General features: G+C 40.7%; 1 protein-coding gene and 1 pseudogene across 4 annotated transcripts; one reads left to right on the top strand and one right to left on the bottom strand.

Annotated features, from left to right (window-relative positions):
• The first annotated feature begins 2,536 nt into the window (after nucleotides 1-2,536).
• On the top strand, nucleotides 2,537-15,829 carry PARP2 (poly(ADP-ribose) polymerase 2). Of its 4 annotated transcripts, none has more exons than XM_037128618.2 (16): nucleotides 2,537-2,663; nucleotides 4,363-4,518; nucleotides 4,799-4,869; nucleotides 5,738-5,788; nucleotides 10,076-10,172; nucleotides 10,583-10,658; nucleotides 11,207-11,309; nucleotides 12,355-12,517; nucleotides 12,774-12,912; nucleotides 13,716-13,779; nucleotides 13,860-13,994; nucleotides 14,267-14,394; nucleotides 14,549-14,648; nucleotides 14,998-15,096; nucleotides 15,317-15,441; nucleotides 15,558-15,829. In XM_037128618.2, the coding sequence occupies exons 1-16, from the start codon at nucleotides 2,618-2,620 to the stop codon at nucleotides 15,715-15,717; spliced, it is 1,713 nt and encodes a 570-aa protein (XP_036984513.2). In that variant the 5' UTR covers nucleotides 2,537-2,617; the 3' UTR covers nucleotides 15,718-15,829. The 4 variants fall into 4 exon arrangements, with proteins under 4 accessions (XP_036984513.2, XP_036984516.2, XP_036984515.2 ...); XM_037128619.2 differs by having other exon boundaries at nucleotides 2,538-2,663; nucleotides 4,363-4,509; XM_037128621.2 differs by lacking the exon at nucleotides 5,738-5,788 and having other exon boundaries at nucleotides 4,363-4,509.
• LOC119036716 (40S ribosomal protein S20-like) lies at nucleotides 3,687-4,087 on the bottom strand (annotated as a pseudogene).
• Nucleotides 15,830-17,099: the final 1,270 nt, after the last annotated feature.

Here is a 17,099-nt window from a genome sequence, read left to right as displayed (position 1 = left end):
TGAGATATCTGGGATCAATTTTAGGTCCCTTTGTTTTCATTACAATCCTTCTTCACTAGGCTTTTTGGCTAACTCCTTTCTATTTCTCTGGACCTATAATTCTTTCTCCTTCCCCTCTTATCCCATCAGTACCTATGCTGATAATTCTTCTCTTCTTTCTTTCCCATCCATCAGGCACTGGGAATCTCCTGAAACGTGGCTACTATTTTGTTTTCTGAAAATTGAACAAATATATGATGTAATGCAATATGAGTATTACTGGTAAATCCATGGAAATGGTATCTCGTTTTAATGTGCTTTATACATTTTGATACTCAAAAATTTAAACATTTAATTATAATCACAAATTGAAAAATATCCAATTTTTTTCTAATGATTTAAGCTTTTTAAAAAACATACAAATATAATGATTAAAAGGCCAAACAGTAAACTCTCATTTACCATATATTCTACAAATTGTGAATGAAAAAGAGATTATGCAATAAACCTGACAAGCTCAGAGGGGCCATGTGGCAGGTCTGACAAGTTCAGTGACCAAAGGTAACCACACAGGATAATCTAATCAGACAACATACCTTTCAGATATAAGGGTAATTTTCTTCTCCTATCCCTCAAGCTCCCAACCACTAGCATCAGACTCAAGACCACCGGAACGTGGGACCACAGAACCCTTCCTTGTTTTCTTGTTCCCTGCACACCTTCTCTACGTGCTGCAGATGTTAATTATTAACTATCCCGTACTCACCAATGTAAAAGAAGTATGTGTTTCTCCATTTGGCCTTTTATCCAGTCCTAGGGACTTCACTGCTATCTATGCTTTCTCCTGTCTCCTTAATCTACCACCAAAGGATTTCATTCACCTTCTTTATGTTTCCTCCTTTGATTGTAATCTATAAAATGAGCTTCCAAACAGCCATTCTCCAGAGCATCTGAGATCTTGATCCCTGACATATGTTGACAGTTTGCCTCCAATAAACTCATAAAAATTCTCTACGTTTGGATGTTTCTTAGTCAACTCAATGATATTGTTTAAATTTTTATCTCCTTTTCCCTTTCTCTTCTTCTTCCTCTCTCTTCCTCATTTTCCTTTTGTTCCTGCTATTTTTCATTATTTTACGTATCATAGGGTTTCAGAAATTTTATTAGAAAAAATTTTTATACTTTTTTGGGACCCACATAAAGAAAATATATCTATTTATAGATTGCTTCAGCCACTTGAGTAGCCTGATCTTATGTCCAAACTAAATAATTCTTTATCAGGACATGGGTGCTACTTTCTCAGTCCAGTGTGATACAAAGCCAACTGGTCATTAGGAAGAATCTCCATTTTAAAGACCTATTTGTTTTCTTGGTTTCATAAATCCCTGCTTTTTATAAATTTTACTTTTTGAATATGAACACTTTTCCAGTAAGTATGTACCTGTATTTTAGCCTGATTGATCCATTTCACTATCACTTTAATATGTTGATCTAGGCCAGGTTTAATATGTTGGTTTAATATGTTCGACCTTTTTCACCTCATTGCACACACAAATTCCTAAAAGATATCTTTTGCCAACCTGACCAAAAAAAAAATAGGTATAATTTTGATTCATTCACACTGGATGGCTATTGCTGGGTTGGCTGTCATCCCTTTTTTTTAATTTGACAACCTAAGTAAAAATTGGCCTCTGACTAAAGAGTCAAGTACTGCATATTTTCAAACTTCTTGGGCACACCATTTGAAAATCACAGATCTAGACTACAAATATAGAAATTTGAATAAATCTTAGGACTATCACATTTTAATCAGTGATACCACCTAAAATGTTCACTTGTTAGGATATGTGAACATCCTAGTATGTTAGGATGATTTACACGGTTAACTCTTCTCTTTAGTTATCCTTATTTTGATTAATTTATCATTTTTCCTTAATATTTTTCAATTTATTATGACAACTATACAGGAAAACAGAAAAGAGTATAACGGATACTTGTATGCTGTATACCCTATATCCATATTGTGTAGATTTAAGAACTGTATCTATGTTTGCCATATTTTTGGAAAGCAAAAGAGGACGGGGGAGAGTAGTCTGAATTGGGTTATGAGGCCCCCTTGTAGGGTATCTCACCTCAGCCATTGAACTCACTCAGCTGGCCGTGAGTCTTTTCCAAGCTCTGGCTAGGGGGGCATCCGCCAGGCCCTTCCACTGGGGAGAGTCCGTGGCATCTCCTGCCCAGTCTGCCCTCGCACAGAGGCCCGCTTTCTGGGAACTCACCTCCCCGCAGGATCAGGGAGAGCCCTGTTAGGGCCGCTGTTGGCCCTTGTCTCAGACCTTCCCAAGGGACACGTGTAGAGTGACGAAATGCACTCAGTTTGTAGCCCCACTGATGAGCTTCCCTCCGCCCTACGAAGAAATAAGCTCCCGTGGTGGTAAATATAGGAAGCTCATTCCTCAGGACCTTTTATGCTTATGGTGACTTCCCACAATACATAGCAACATGCAAATATTGTGGGGTGTGCCTTCACCGTCCCTTGCGGTCACTGTCTTGCCCTTAAGCGCGCTGTGTAATCCCGCCTTTTGACTCTAGGCAGGCGAATCCTGGGAGAGGGTTGCTGACGTCGACACTCGGCTCCATGGCGGCTCGGCGGCGGCGGGGGACTAGCAGCAGTCGGGCGCGAGGTTCGGAGTTCATTGTTGGGGGACAGAATGTTGGGGGGAGGGAAGTCGGAAAAAGGAACGGCGCCCTGCACTCTAGCCCCTCCCATCTCTTACCTTTCTGAAGCACCCTGACAGGCACTTGACTGCCAAGCTAGTTTTGATAATGCTAGCTTGGTAATACTAGTTTAGTAAATACTTTGCAAGATTTCGGTTTTCAAGGGTTTTTGGATTACAGAATTGTGGACCTGTAACAACCAGCACAATGCCAGCACTATTGTATACCTTTAATGTCATCCAAGTAAATTGATTGTAAGGAGCACCATTATTTTATGTGCCATTAAGAAAGGAAAAACCCTTCCCGTTAAAACGTGATTCATTGCTTACATGTCATCCATTGTAAAATGCATCCGGGTTTCAAAGATAGTAAACGCAAGTCTTAGAATTGATGAGGTATGTCCTTTATACTTGTTCCTCTAAATCCCTCCTTTATTTCCCCTGAAATTCCCTCCCCTCTCCTCTCTGGTCTCTGTCCCCCTGTTCTCAAATGAGGCGGGTGGAAATGGGAGGGAGGTGGGGAGCACGGGGCGGGTGGGCTGGGATGGGAGTAATAGACAGAAAACTGTACTTGAAAAATAATTAAGTAAAAATGAAAAAAATAAAATAAAATAATTTTGATGAGGTATGTATTCTCTATTATTGAATACATGTTCTTAAATGCAGGGGTCCATCCTACAGATTCAGTATTATTGGCATCCTGTGGATTTTACAGTTGAGGCAACTGAGGGGATGAAATAACTTCTGCCAGGTTCCACAGCTAAAAGACAGAGTTGGGCTCTAAGCTCTACCCAAGACTGTAGAGCACTATACTTAACCATTATCTCATACTAGCATAGGTAGTTTGAGGGGTTTAGGGACAAACCCCTAAACAAAACAGATAAGCAGGATAGCAAACTCGTGCCTTAAGCTATAAACTCACAAGAGCCCTGATGCTCCATTTGACTTTTTTTTTAAACAACTGATAGTCAATTTATTTAAAAGTTTGATTTAAGTATCTGCAATGGTGACTTCAACCTTGACTCCTGGCTCAATACTGATGAAAGTAATCTGTTTAACTATCTCTGAAGGGCTGTGCAAGTCAAAGAGTTGATTGTGGATCCTCTTCTGAAACCAATCCCAAGTCTTAGAGCCCTCCCCACAGGGAGTTTGTCTTGTAGTGGTTCTCGGAGTCTTGGTAGACATCCAAACTGGTCCTTTGCCTTTGAGATTTTTTTCCCTTGACCTCTCATCAAGTCAGCACACACCTTCTCCAAACACTTTACCTTGCAGCTGGTTGGAGATAAATTCTTTTTCCGTGAATTACCACCTCTAGTTCCACTAGTGTCTTTCTGATATCTTTAAAAGCCATTGCTGCAGCAGGGCTTCTTGATGGACTTGTTCCTCCGTTAGAGCCAACAGCCATGAATCAGGAGCAGGCAGGACAGAGCTCTCCTGCAGCTGCAATCATGTCTTTCTCCAAGAGCCTTTCATTTTTTATTTTTTTTTTGCTAGAATAGCAATTTAAGAAGCAATTACTCATACCGTTATTAAGAGTTGTTGTCATTTCTTTGTAAACTTACAAAACCATCCTAAACCATTTCTTTAAAAAGATAGTGTTTTTTCAAAGTAGGATTATATTACTCATTCTTTGTTTTGCTTTTTGTATGCCCATTCTTGCCCTTAGCGTCTATAGCATCAAATAAAACTGACAATACAGTTACAGATGACCCTCCTCCTGCCAAGAAAACTCAAAATTGCCAGAGGCATGGAGTGAAAAAGGAGCATGTGGCTGGAGGAAAGGCTGATAAGGACAGATCGGAAGACAAGCAAGGTCAGCCTGGTATGGTAGGCCAGAGACGACATGGGCCAGCAAGAAGGTCTCTGGAAGGAGTAAGGGTGGAGGGTATCTTGTTCATTTAACTCTTATTTCTTCCTTCTTGAAGCCACAATAACTTTCTATCTTTGGGGCATACCATTTTCTTGGAACCTTCAGTTTCATGATTTGAGACAGATTGAGGCTGGGCAGATGAGGACTGCTTGGGAAGGGCAAAGTTAATTATGACAGGTTTCTAACTTGATTCTCATACAAGTATACATAGTACATGTCTGCCTTTCTTCAGAGTCTGTGAAGACCTTGCTGTTAAAAGGCAAAGCTCCTGTGGACCCGGAGTGTACCTCCAAGGTGGGGAAGGTGAGAGACTCCTGAACCCATTGATTTCTCAGAGACCAATGTTCTGTAATTATTGGGATTCTCATCTGGAACATTGCTAGTATGTGTTTTACAAATCCTTGCCAAAATATTACTAGTAATTAATTTTCTGCAAGACTAAAAGGTGGGAGTGATGGGGTTAGGGGTTCATAATCAAGGTATTTTTAACATGGTTAACTTCTGGGGCCATTCTCAACTTTCCACACCTAATTTTCTTTTTTAGTTAGAAAATCGTATCATTATCAAGGAAGAAATGAGAAACTATGCCCTGGTATGGCATGAGTTAGTGATGAATAATAGGAAAAGGATTTGAAGAATACAAAGGAGCAGGTTTTCTTTTTTTTTTTTTTTTGTCACGATCTTATTTATTTATTTATTTATTTATTTATTTATTTATTTATTTCTCACCTGAGGACATGGTTATTGATTTTAGAGCTGGAGGAAGGGAGTGAGAGAGAGAGGGAGAGAAACACCCATGTGAGAAAACATCGATTGCCTGGACTAGGGACCAAACCCACAACCCAGGCACACCTCAACTGTGAACTGAGCCTGTGACCCTTCAGTTTATGGGAAATGCCCCAACCAACTGAGCCACACCAGCCAAGGCAAGGGCAGGTTTTCTTTAACTGACTTAAAATTATTTGTGTTTTTGTAACTACAAAAAGGCAACATGTTTTTTATTATAGGAATGACAGCTTATGTGTGAAAGAACATACTTTTGCATTTCTCTCCCAGGAAGATGGGTGTTGGTAGTGCTGGAGCATGACATCTTGAGACATAAGAACATTTAGAGCCTTACTTAGGATCTCATCGAGACTATACAAATGTCAGTTTCTTCTTTTCTCTCTAGGCCCATATCTACTGTGAAGGGAATGATGTGTATGATGTCATGCTAAATCAGGTAAAGAGAGGACCCATTCTATTTATCGAAATTTCTCATTGATAATTATTGCTGACAGTGTCCCAATGACTAGATCTTTAATTTTGGAGTCCGTTATAATAGCTACATTTTCCCTAGCACAGTCTACCTAATAATGGAGTCCTCAGTAAGAAGCAGATCTTTTTGCAGATTTCTAGCCTTTTATTGAACCTATGAATTCACCGTCCAGATCATTTTGCACATTTTCTGACAGGATGTTGGTCTTTTTCTAGGCTTCAAGGAACTTTATATAAAATGGAGTATAGTCTTTTGTCTGTGACAGCAATTTTCAACATTTTTTATCTCGTGGCACATGTAAACTAATTACTAAAATTCTGCGGCACACCAAAGAATATATCATATATTTTTGCCCAACTGACAAAAAATAGGTATTATTTTGATTCACTCATACCAGATGGCTATTGTTGTGTTATCTTTTGTCATTTTTAAAAAATTTGACAGTCTAATGGAAAAAAGGTCAATGTCCCTGACTACTTAGGTATTGCATTTTTAAAGATTTTATTTATTTATTTATTTATTTATTTATTTATTTACTTATTTATTTTAGACCGAAGGGAAGGAAAAGAGAAAGGGAAACATCAATGTGTGGTTTCTTTTGCTTCTCAAGTGACCCCCGTCCTGGTGTCCTGACCTGGTCTGAAACCCAGGCATGTGCCCTGACCGGAAATCAATCCAGCAACCCTTTGGTTCGTAGGCGGGCACTCAATCCACTGAGCCTTGCCAGCCAGGGCTATTTGTATTTCCTAATACACTCACTTTTCACCCATTCCCATAACCCTCATCCCATTGGGTAACCATCAAAATACTCTCTGTATCCATGATTTTATCTCTGCTGTTTGCTTAATTTGTTTTTTAGATTCAATTGTTGATAGATATGTATCTATTACCATTTTATTGTTCATAGTTTTTATCTTTTTCTTAAATAAGTCTCTTTAACATTTTAATGGTTTAAAATGTTGTATAATAATGGTTTGGTGATGATAAATTCCTTTAGTTTTTTCTTGTCTGTGATGTTCCTTATCTGCCTTTTGGTATCTTTGCTGGGTAGAAAAATCTTGACTGTAGGTCCCTACTTTTCATGACTTTGGATATTTCTTACCAATCCCTTCTAGCCTGAAAATTTTCTTTTGAGAAATCAGCTGACAGTTTTATGGGAACTCCCCAGTAGGTAATTAACTTCTTTTCTCTTGCTCTTTTTAAGATTCTTTTTCCTTACCCTTTAGCATTTTAATTATGATGTGTCTTGGAGTGGGCCTCTTGCACCCATCTTATTTAGAACTCTCTGTGCTTCCTGTACTTGCATGTATATTTCCTCTACCAGATTAGGGAATTTTTCTTCCATTATTTTTTTCAAATAGATTTCCAGTTTCTTGCTCTTTCTCTTCTACTTCTAGCACCCCTATGATGTGAATGGTGGAATGCTTGAACTCGTTCTAGGGGCTGCTTACACTACCCTCAGTTTTTTAAATTCTGTTTTCTTCTTGTTGTTCTGATAGGTTGTTTATTGCTTCCTTATGTTCCAATCATTAATTTGATTCTCAGCTTCATCCACTCTATTGTTTCCCTTTAAATTGTTCTTTATTTTAATTAGTGTATCCTTTATTTCTGACTGGTTCTTTTTTATGCCTTTGAGGTCCTCACTAAGTTCCTTGAGCATTCTTATAACCAGTGTTTGGAACTCTGCATGTGATAGATTGCTTATCTCCATTTTGCTTAGTTCTTTTTCTGGAGTTTTGATCTGTTCTTTCATTTGGGTCATGTTTCCTTGTCTCCTCATTTTGGAAGCCTCCCTATGTTTGTTTCCATGGTTTCTGTATTAGGTAGAGTTGCTATGACTCCATGTCTTGGTAGTGTGGCCTAATGTAGTAGGTGTCCTATAGGGTCCAGTGGCACAGCTTCCCCTGTCACCCAAGTTGGGTACTCAAGGTACGCCCTTTTTGTGGGCTGAGTACACCTTCCTCTAATAGTTGAGTCTTGATTACTGTTGACAGGTCAGTGGGAGGGATTTACCTAAGCCATTCAGCTGTAAAGACTGGCTGTGACCACTGACCACAAACCTCCACCCTCTGTGGAGAATCAGCTGTGCAGGGCCAGGGTGGTGGTGCTCTGACATGGTCTTTAGCTATCCCCTGGGTGCATGGGTCCTGGTGTTTCCCGGGTGTCGTAAATAAAAGTCAGTCCACACCTGTGTTCTGCCTGAGGCCACCCTACCTGAGCTATAAAGCAATGTGAAATGTCTGCTACTTATGCTGGGCTTGGAGATCCCCAGGCAAAGCCAACCTGTGAATCTAGGCTGGCTGCTGCTAGGGCCAGGACTGGGGCCTCTTAGCATGAAGTGTGAGGGCTGGGGACCCACTGAGGTTGGCTGTTGCTTGTTTGATAGAATTTAGGAAGCTGTGAAGCATGAGCCAAGAACAGCCACTCATACAGAAAAGTCACAGTTAACAGTTTGGATAGGCCCATAAGTTGGCTGTAATAGAGTCTCAAGGGATCTCCAGAGTGGGGCAAACAGTGTTAGCCACATGGATAGATTCTCAGATATGGTATCTTCCTGCCAGCTTTGTGGTTCTGTTTAGGGGAGGACTGAGAAAAGGGACAATGATCTCTGCCTGCCTTTCTGCCTGGGGGAACGCTGTCCTCAGCTCTGACCTTGATGCCAGACAGTTCAGTTCCTCCCCATATGCCACTGGTGCCTTTCAAGTTGCTACCCTAGTGCTACAGATGTACTACCCTGAGTGCGTCTGTGTGCCGGTTTTTAAGAGGAACTGCTCGGGACTCCAGAAATTTCTTCCATCAACTCAATCGCCATTGGTTTTTGGAGCCAGAAGTTATAGGGACTTATTTTTCTGTTCCTGAAACCCTTCACTGGAGGTACAGTGTGAGGCTGGGACTCCTCACTTCCAAGATATCCCTCCCAATTTTTATCTACTACATGTGGATATGGGACCATCCCGTTCTGCATATCCGCCCCTCCTACCAGTCTGGATGGTGTAGTTTCTTTAATTCCATAGTTCAACTTGATTTCTTCCATTCAACTTGATTTCTGACAGTTTGAGTGATGGTTGTTTTTTATTTTAGTTGTAATTTTGATGTGGTTGTGTGAGGAGGCAAGCTATATATACCTATTACCTTTTTTCTTCATGGTATACTTCATGGTATATATTTGTTAATTTTTTCTTATTAATTAACCTTTTATTTGTTTATATTTATTGTTTTGAGTAGACAATACATTTGCATGGTTAAATTATATATCCTGAATATATATCTTCATATTTGAACTTATCGATCCATCATATATAATTTTAACAGCTACCTAGTGTACTTTTGTTACTGCTTCTTTCACATAATATATCACAAACAGATAGAAAAGATCTTAAGGACCCTTTTTTTGTATGTATCCTGACTGGGAATCAAACCTGCAATCTTGCTGTATCAGGATAATGCTCTAACCAACTGAGCTACCTGGCCAGGGATTAAGGCCCCTTTTTATTCTAACATCCTATCACTTTATATTGTGAACAGGCAGAAGGTAGGAAGGAACAGCTCACTTAAAAACAGGGCCTGAATAACCAGGACTTGACCTTATAGCTCAAGCTGCCATTCCTTATCATGGACTACTCCCTCTCTTTACTCTGAATAAGTTACTTACAGTATACCTCTTTTAAGATACTAATCACATTCTCTCTGGATGTCTCCAAGTCATGTCACATTAGGTATGGGACCCATGTGGCACTAGTTTCTGCCCGTCTATCCCTTCCTAACATTGTCCTGCTCTCAGCTCATTGTCAAATTGCTGCAGCTGACAAAACAAAGCTCTAAGTAAATTGTCTAAACAAACAAGCCTCATAGTTATAGACCTCTGAGGCATCAAAATTATTTTCATTTGAAAACTAATTATTGGGAATGGATTGGGAGCTGGAAAAACACTTATGGCCTATGAAGTATGTATGGAGGGAGCTGAGACAGGAAAAAAACAAAAAGAGCCATTCAATATAGGATTTTTGAGGTTGGGTGGAATGTTTCAGGAAGCTGCCAAGCTACAGTTTTAATTCCTAAGGATCCAAATTTTAATACAGAAATCCTAATCCTTCCTTAAATCCTCAGTCTTACAGGAATCTGATTGCTTTGCCCCATGCTCTACTTTTCCTTATAGCAATTACTGGCACTTCTGACCAAGGAAGGGTCATTGGTTTATGCAGCTTCTATTTGCAAACCTCTGTTGTTCTGTATTTGTCCCACTCATCATAGACCAATCTCCAGTTCAACAACAATAAGTACTACCTGATTCAGCTGTTAGAAGATGATGCCCAGAGGAACTTCAGTGTTTGGATGAGATGGGGCCGAGGTAACGACTTTTACTATGGATTTTCTGAGTTCTCATTCAGAAAGCTAGAAGCAAGTTAGTCAGAGTTAGAGTTGGTAGAACACAGCCTCCGTAACCAGGGAGGGGCTTAAGAATCAAATTGTGCTTTCTATAGTTGGGGAATGGCAGGCATTTTCATTAGGAAGTTCCCACTGGAAAAACTATGAGCAGCTGGTTGAGAGTCAGAACTCTCTGTGATTAGTCTGCTAGTGCTGCTCATGGACTATGGCAGTTAGCAGGTAACTAAGCCTCCCTAACCCTTTCTCCTTTTTCTTCTCCCTGTCCTGCCCATTTGTTAGATGCTAAGCATAGACCTTAGTCAGTTGGCTTGTTACTATTAGAATGCTTCTTGGATTAGGGGACTGAACTTATGTGTGGCATTTACTTTGCAGTTGGGAAAATGGGGCAGCACAACTTGGTGGCTTGTTCAGGGGACCTCAACAAGGCCAAGGAAATCTTTCAGAATAAGTGAGTGCTAAACCATGAGTATAAAAAAAATACTCTTCTTCTTAGATGCATTTTTAAGACTTTTGTAAATGTGATTTGGCACGTGATATTTATGCAGTGTGTTATTTATAAATGTGATCTTTATCACATGACCAACAATTAGGAAATTTGGGGAAAGTGGGATGACAATATACAGTTAGACTTTTAAAACAATACTTTTACCATGGATGGATGAAGAACTTTCTGGAGTCTCTAGAAATGTTTCTTTCAGAGAAGGGGATTAGATAGGGATCTTGTGTCTTACATCTCCAATGACTTTCGTGGTGTTCCACGGCCTTTGGGAAGCCCAACTGTCCTTCCCCCACATCTTTTTTTGGTTCCCTTTACCTCCAGAGCTTTACTATTTATTCAGGGTCCTAATTGAGAATCCAGATTTATGAAAAGTTGATGTGTAAAGAGCTGTGTTGTGGGGAAAAAAATTTGGAGATGCTCTAAGGAAACAGTAGTAAGCTCGTCAGTAGTAGTAGGCCCTTATTGGTACGATTTTCTCACGACCTTGTTCTCTACAGATTCTTTGACAAAACAAAAAACAATTGGGAGGATCGTGAGAAGTTTGAGAAGGTGCCTGGAAAATATGATATGGTACAAATGGACTATACCACCAATACTCAGGTAAACTCTAATGTACATTTAGGGTAAGAACAGTTTCATGTCCAGCAGAATGTCTTAGGTCAGGTCCTAGACCAGAATAGGCCGCAGCATCTTGAGTCTTGCCGTTTCCTACCTAAGAAAAGATTATAGTTCCCTCAGGAATAACTTTTACAATATCTTTGTAATCTTCAAAGGGCTGTAGAATGAGGATAAATATGCTTTTCTAGTATGTGTTATTTACTATGGTTCTTATAAAATCTTAGGTCCTGTTTCCAGAAGTTTAATGCTATCAATCAAGAGAGAAGCAATAAATAGTCAAATGGATAAAACTACACTGAAAGTTGTCTTCGCTTCTGGTTATACAGGGTGGAGCAACCAGGCTGACAGTTGTTTGTATGGAAAATAATACAATAATTAGAAAACAATAATATAAGAATAAACTGTTTCATGTACTCACAACTGTAAACCTACTTTTGCCCCACCCTATATACTACAGTAAAAACAATGTAATCAAACCGAAGTGCAAACAGGATGTTGAAAACTGTCCTAGAGAAATCTGTCTTTTTTGTTTCTAAGATGTTATTTATTTCTTTTTAGAGAGAGGGGAAGGAAAAGATAAAGAGGGAGAAAAACATCAATGTGTGGTTGCCCCTTGCATGCCCCCTACTGGGGACCTGGCCTGTAATGTAGGCATGTGTCCTGACTGGAACTCAAACCAGGGATCCTTTGGTTCCCAGACTGGTATTCAGTCCACTGAGTCACACCAGCCAGGGCAGAAATCTTAGTCTTTTTAAGATGAGAAAATGAGACACAACAGCTGTCTTACATACTTAATGATATTATATCAGGAGGGCTTTTAGGCTTATTCAGAGTTTTTAACTGTGGGAGACAGAGTAGGACTAGAAGGTCAAGTCATATTGAGTACTCTAACTAGGGTAATAATGGAATGGCTTGTGTTCAAGCAGAGTCTGATGTTCACTTGCCAGGGATATTATAGAGCCAGTCCTGGCAGGGAGCTTAAAAGAGATCATTTTAGATTTTATTATTTTTATTTTTTTGGCTATAGAATGAAGAGGAAACAAAAAAAGAAGAATCTCTTAAGTCCCCCCTGAAACCAGAGTCACAGCTAGATCTTCGTGTACAGGAGCTGATAAAGTTGATCTGTAATGTCCAGGCCATGGAAGAGATGATGGTAGAAATGAAATACGATACCAAGAAAGCCCCACTTGGTAGGACTTCGGGTTTTGTCCTACATACTGTCTTCCTATTTTGTAGTTCCTTTAACAGAATTGTTCATCACCATGATGACTGAAAGCTTGCTGATAGTCATCATGAAGAAAAAGAGGTTTGGGGTGAGGGGTGGTATGGAGGGAGGAGGAACTATTTTGAAAGCTGAAAGGTGAGAGTCTGGGCTGCACAGGACAGAAATACAGTTTACAGGATGGAACTTCAGTTGTGCAGGCTGATCTCTTGCTGGGTCTACAGGGAAGCTGACAGTGGCACAAATCAAGGCAGGTTATGAGTCTCTTAAGAAGATTGAGGATTGTATTCGGGCTGGCCAACAAGGACGAGCCCTTGTGGAAGCGTGCAATGAATTCTACACCAGGATCCCTCATGACTTTGGGTACGGCCTATCCTGTTACTTCACTTTGGTCTTCTGCCCAGTTTATCCCTTCCATCACTCCAGCAACTATAATAATCTTTTTAGTCTTTCAGTTCTGTATCATCTTGAATAGATATAGAGCCAAAATGATTTATAGAAAGCCTAATTAATCAGCTTACAGATATGGAATACAGTCTCCTGGCCTGATTACAGTCCTATTCTCTGACCAAGGAGAGGTCACCAACTCAAGAGAGAGTGGGTTTAGCTATCCAACCAGCAAGTAAAGCACCTTCAATCATATCACCCACTATTTCCTGTTTTTTAAAGGTGACCATAACCACACTAACACCATTTCTGTGAACTCAGATATTAGGTATATAAATTAATTTATCCTTATTGATTCTGTATTTCCATGCTTATGTATTCCTTCAGTTGCTTTATAGAGCTTTGTGAACTAGAAGTAACCCTGAGTGGTCTACTTCTGCCTCTAGACAGGACTATACCGAAACTGTTCCTTATTGATGGCAATGTATCTTATTTTTTAAAAAGCATCCCACAAAAAAGAATTTCAACTCTACTCTCAAATGTCAAAATCTATATAATATAGTTTGTTTTATGTTATTCAGAGTATGTACATCATATCTCTGTATGTTTGGAACTTAAAATCTCTTTACAGATCTCTCTCTCTCTCTTTCTTTTTCCCTTTCTCCCTCTCAAGAAAAACCTGTTTCTCATACCTTTTCTGAAGGACCTATCTTTAGTCTCTCTTCTTAGTCATGTGCCACACATAAGAGACTTATTATGGGTTATACATCTATCCTTAGACTCCGTACTCCTCCATTAATACGGACAGAGAAAGAACTGTCAGAAAAAGTACAACTATTAGAGGTGAGAGATGTGTGGATTGGGAAGTATTAAATCTCTTGTCCCAGGTTCTTTCCATTTGATTCTATGTCTCACCTTGTCAGGCTTTGGGAGACATTGAAATTGCCATTAAGCTGGTGAAGACTGAGCTGCAAAACCCAGAACATCCACTGGACCAACACTATAGAAAACTACACTGTGCTTTGCGCCCTTTAGACCATGAAAGTTATGAGTTCAAAGTAAGACAAAGGATCATTTATTTTCATATCTTTAAGACCTACCCTTCTCCACCCCACTGTTCTCTGGCTACTTCTGGTTAAGAGCAAACTTTCGTATAGGGCAAAATGTCTATTTACTAGAAATTTCAGGAGGTAGAGCTCTTTCTAACTGCCTTGTGAAGCCATTTGGGAGCAGAAAGGTCTACCAACTTACACTAGAGGCCCTCAAGTTCTTCAACTTAGCTTGGTCTCAGAGAGTCCACATTGGCTATTTCTTTCATTCTTTTTCACAGGTGATTTCCCAGTACCTGCAGTCTACCCATGCTCCCACCCACAGTGACTATACCATGACCTTGCTGGATGTTTTTGAACTAGAAAAGGAGGGTGAGAAAGAAGCCTTCAGAGAGGACCTTCACAACAGGTCTCAGTTTAGCTTTGGGTTCACAAAGACATTCCCTTGCCTGAAGTGCAGTTATGGAACCTAAGAGAAGGATGGCAGAGACAGCTCTTTTATGCTTACAGCCTATGTTTGCAGGAGAGCAAGAGAGACTACAATAATGATGGCTTTTCCTTAGGATGCTGCTATGGCATGGTTCCAGGCTGAGTAACTGGGTAGGAATCCTGAGCCACGGGCTTCAAATTGCCCCACCTGAGGCTCCCATCACAGGTTATATGGTGAGTAGGAACTGAACCCTGAAAGAAGGTACAAGTGAAAAGGATACAATAATTTTCTCAGTCCTTCCCCCCCCAGATTATAATTAGCAGTGCCCTTCCCAAGCATTAAACTAGCTCACTTTTTTACTGTGTCCCTCTTTATTTAAATTCCTGAATATATCCATTCTTTCCCCCCAGAAAGCAGAGATTCACCAATGCTTCCAGCTTCTCTGAAACATAACTATGAGGGGACATGTAAAAGAGTCTCTGTTGTGTTTAAGATTATAGAAACACAGGGTCAGTGGTATGAGCCTCCCTTCTAATGCAATAGGTTGAGCAGCTGACCTTGGTGTTTGTTTATATATTTCAGTTTGGAAAAGGAATCTACTTTGCTGACATGTCTTCCAAGAGTGCCAATTACTGCTTTGCCTCTCGCCTAAAGGATACTGGACTGCTGCTCTTATCAGAGGTAAGGCAGGAACATATCTATGATCTCTGGTTTTTTTATTCCCATTTTTCCAAACAAAAGTTTGACCACCAGAGAACTTAAGAGGGGAGTGAAGTACAATTTCCAGTGCATTAGATCCCTCTGTTATAGGGGAATAAAGTACTGATGAGACTTTCTGTTGGCTTTAGAGCCATCCAATTCTCAGCAGGATGTGGGCATTCAAAGATCTTTTTCTTTACAGGTAGCTCTAGGTCAGTGTAATGAGCTACTAGAGGCCAATCCAGAGGCAGAAGGATTGCTTCAGGGCAAACACAGCACCAAAGGGCTGGGCAAGATGGCCCCCAGTCCCTCGAGCTTCATCACCCTGTAAGTACTCAGAGCTTGCAGGACCAGAAAAGTCCTCTTTGCTAGTAGGACTGTACTTTCTCTATTCCAGCTTCTGAACAGAGGCAGATGTTGACATATTCTCCTCCATTTGGCAGGAATGGGAGTACAGTGCCCTTAGGACCAGCACGTGACACAGGAGTTCTGAATCCAGAGGGTTATACCCTCAATTACAATGAATTTATCGTCTATAACTCCAACCAGGTCCGCATGCGATACCTTCTAAAGGTTCGATTTAATTTCCTGCAGCTGTGGTAATGCTGATATTAAATAAACTGGAGAAGATATCTTTAAGCAACAAAATAGGCAGTGTTGTACTTTGAGCTTTCTTGTATTTTGTTTAATAAATATATTATAAATCTACCACTGACTTCTTTGGGTTTACTTTTTTTGCAAGCATGTATTTCTTCTGATGTTAGTGTGTTTTTATTTTTATTTTTATTTTATTGATTTTAGAGAGAGAGAGGAAAGAAGAGTGAGAAACATCAATTTGTTGTTCCACTTATTTATGCATTCACCAGCTGCTTCTTGTATGTGCCCTGGTCAGGGATCAAACCCGCAACCTTGGTATATTGGGACAGCATGCTAACCAACTGAGTTAACTCGCCAGGGCAAAGGTTATTTAAGTGGAAATAATGGCCTGTAACTTTTTAGAGACCAGACTACCAATATGTATCAAAATATAAAATGCACAAACCCTGCCCTGGCCAGTGTGGCTCATTTGGTTGAAAATCATCCCATAAATTGAAAGGTCATGTGTTTGATTCCCAGTCGGGGCACACGCCTGGGTTGCTGGCTCAGTCCCCAGTCAGGGTGCAAGAGGCAACCGGTTGATGTTTTTCTCTTGCATCGATGTTTTCTGCCCTTTCCCTCTCTCTAAAATCAATAAGTGTGTCCTTGATTAAAAAATTAATTCAGGAGACTTCCGCCAAGATGGAGGCATAGGTGGATGTGCCGTGCCTTCTCACACAACCAAGTTTAGAGACAACTAAATATTAGCAACAGAAAACACAGCCAGAACACGGAAAATTGAAGTTTTCGGAAGTCCGTTAACAACAAATTCTTCAGCCTGACCAGTAAGGGGCGAAACCAGCGGCTGGTGAAGTAAGGTTGCACAGGAAAACTCGGTCAGACAGACTCAGGTGCGCGGAATCCAGGCGCGGGGGTTGGCCGAGCGAGAGACCAGGCGAGCAACCGTGGAGGAGACAGCGGGGAGCGGGGCTGCGTATGGACTGTGGTCACGCATTTGTGCGCAGGTGGACAGGCGAGGGAGTGGGCGGTTGGACCGGGACCCAGCGGGTCCCCGCGGCAAGCGGCAGGGAGAGCGCCGCCATTTCCCTGCTCTGACCCCACCTCCACATACAGCGTCATAACCCAGCGACTCTGAGTGGCCCGGCCCAGGTGAACCACCTAAGCCTCTGCTCCTCACCCCGCAGCGTGAAACAGCAGAGGGGGTCTCCATTTCCCAGTTCTAACCACGCCCCCACATACAGTGTCACAACCCAGCGACCTGGGAGTCCAAGGCTCCTCTTCTCACTCTTAAAGGGCGCGAACAGACCAAAAATGGCGCAAGAAGATCTCAAAGCCCCAGAGCCTATAGATCTAAGCGATGAAGAAATAGCAAAACTCTCAGATGCACA

Source organism: Artibeus jamaicensis, unplaced genomic scaffold (assembly GCF_021234435.1).
Source record: "Artibeus jamaicensis isolate MK-2021 breed Jamaican fruit bat unplaced genomic scaffold, CSHL_Jam_final scaffold_854, whole genome shotgun sequence".
NCBI classification, from domain to species: Eukaryota; Metazoa; Chordata; class Mammalia; order Chiroptera; family Phyllostomidae; genus Artibeus; species Artibeus jamaicensis.
This window is presented reverse-complemented; position numbering and strand designations above follow the sequence as displayed.

Bases quoted from the DNA above. Each gene is read 5' to 3' on its own strand.
- PARP2 (XM_037128618.2), top strand. From the start codon at position 2,618: ATGGCGGCTCGGCGGCGGCGGGGGACTAGCAGCAGTCGGGCGCGAG. The intron at 2,664-4,362 runs GTTCGGAGTTCA...TCTTGCCCTTAG, and splicing joins TAGCAGCAGTCGGGCGCGAG to CGTCTATAGCATCAAATAAA. The intron at 12,518-12,773 runs GTAGGACTTCGG...CTGGGTCTACAG, and splicing joins TACCAAGAAAGCCCCACTTG to GGAAGCTGACAGTGGCACAA.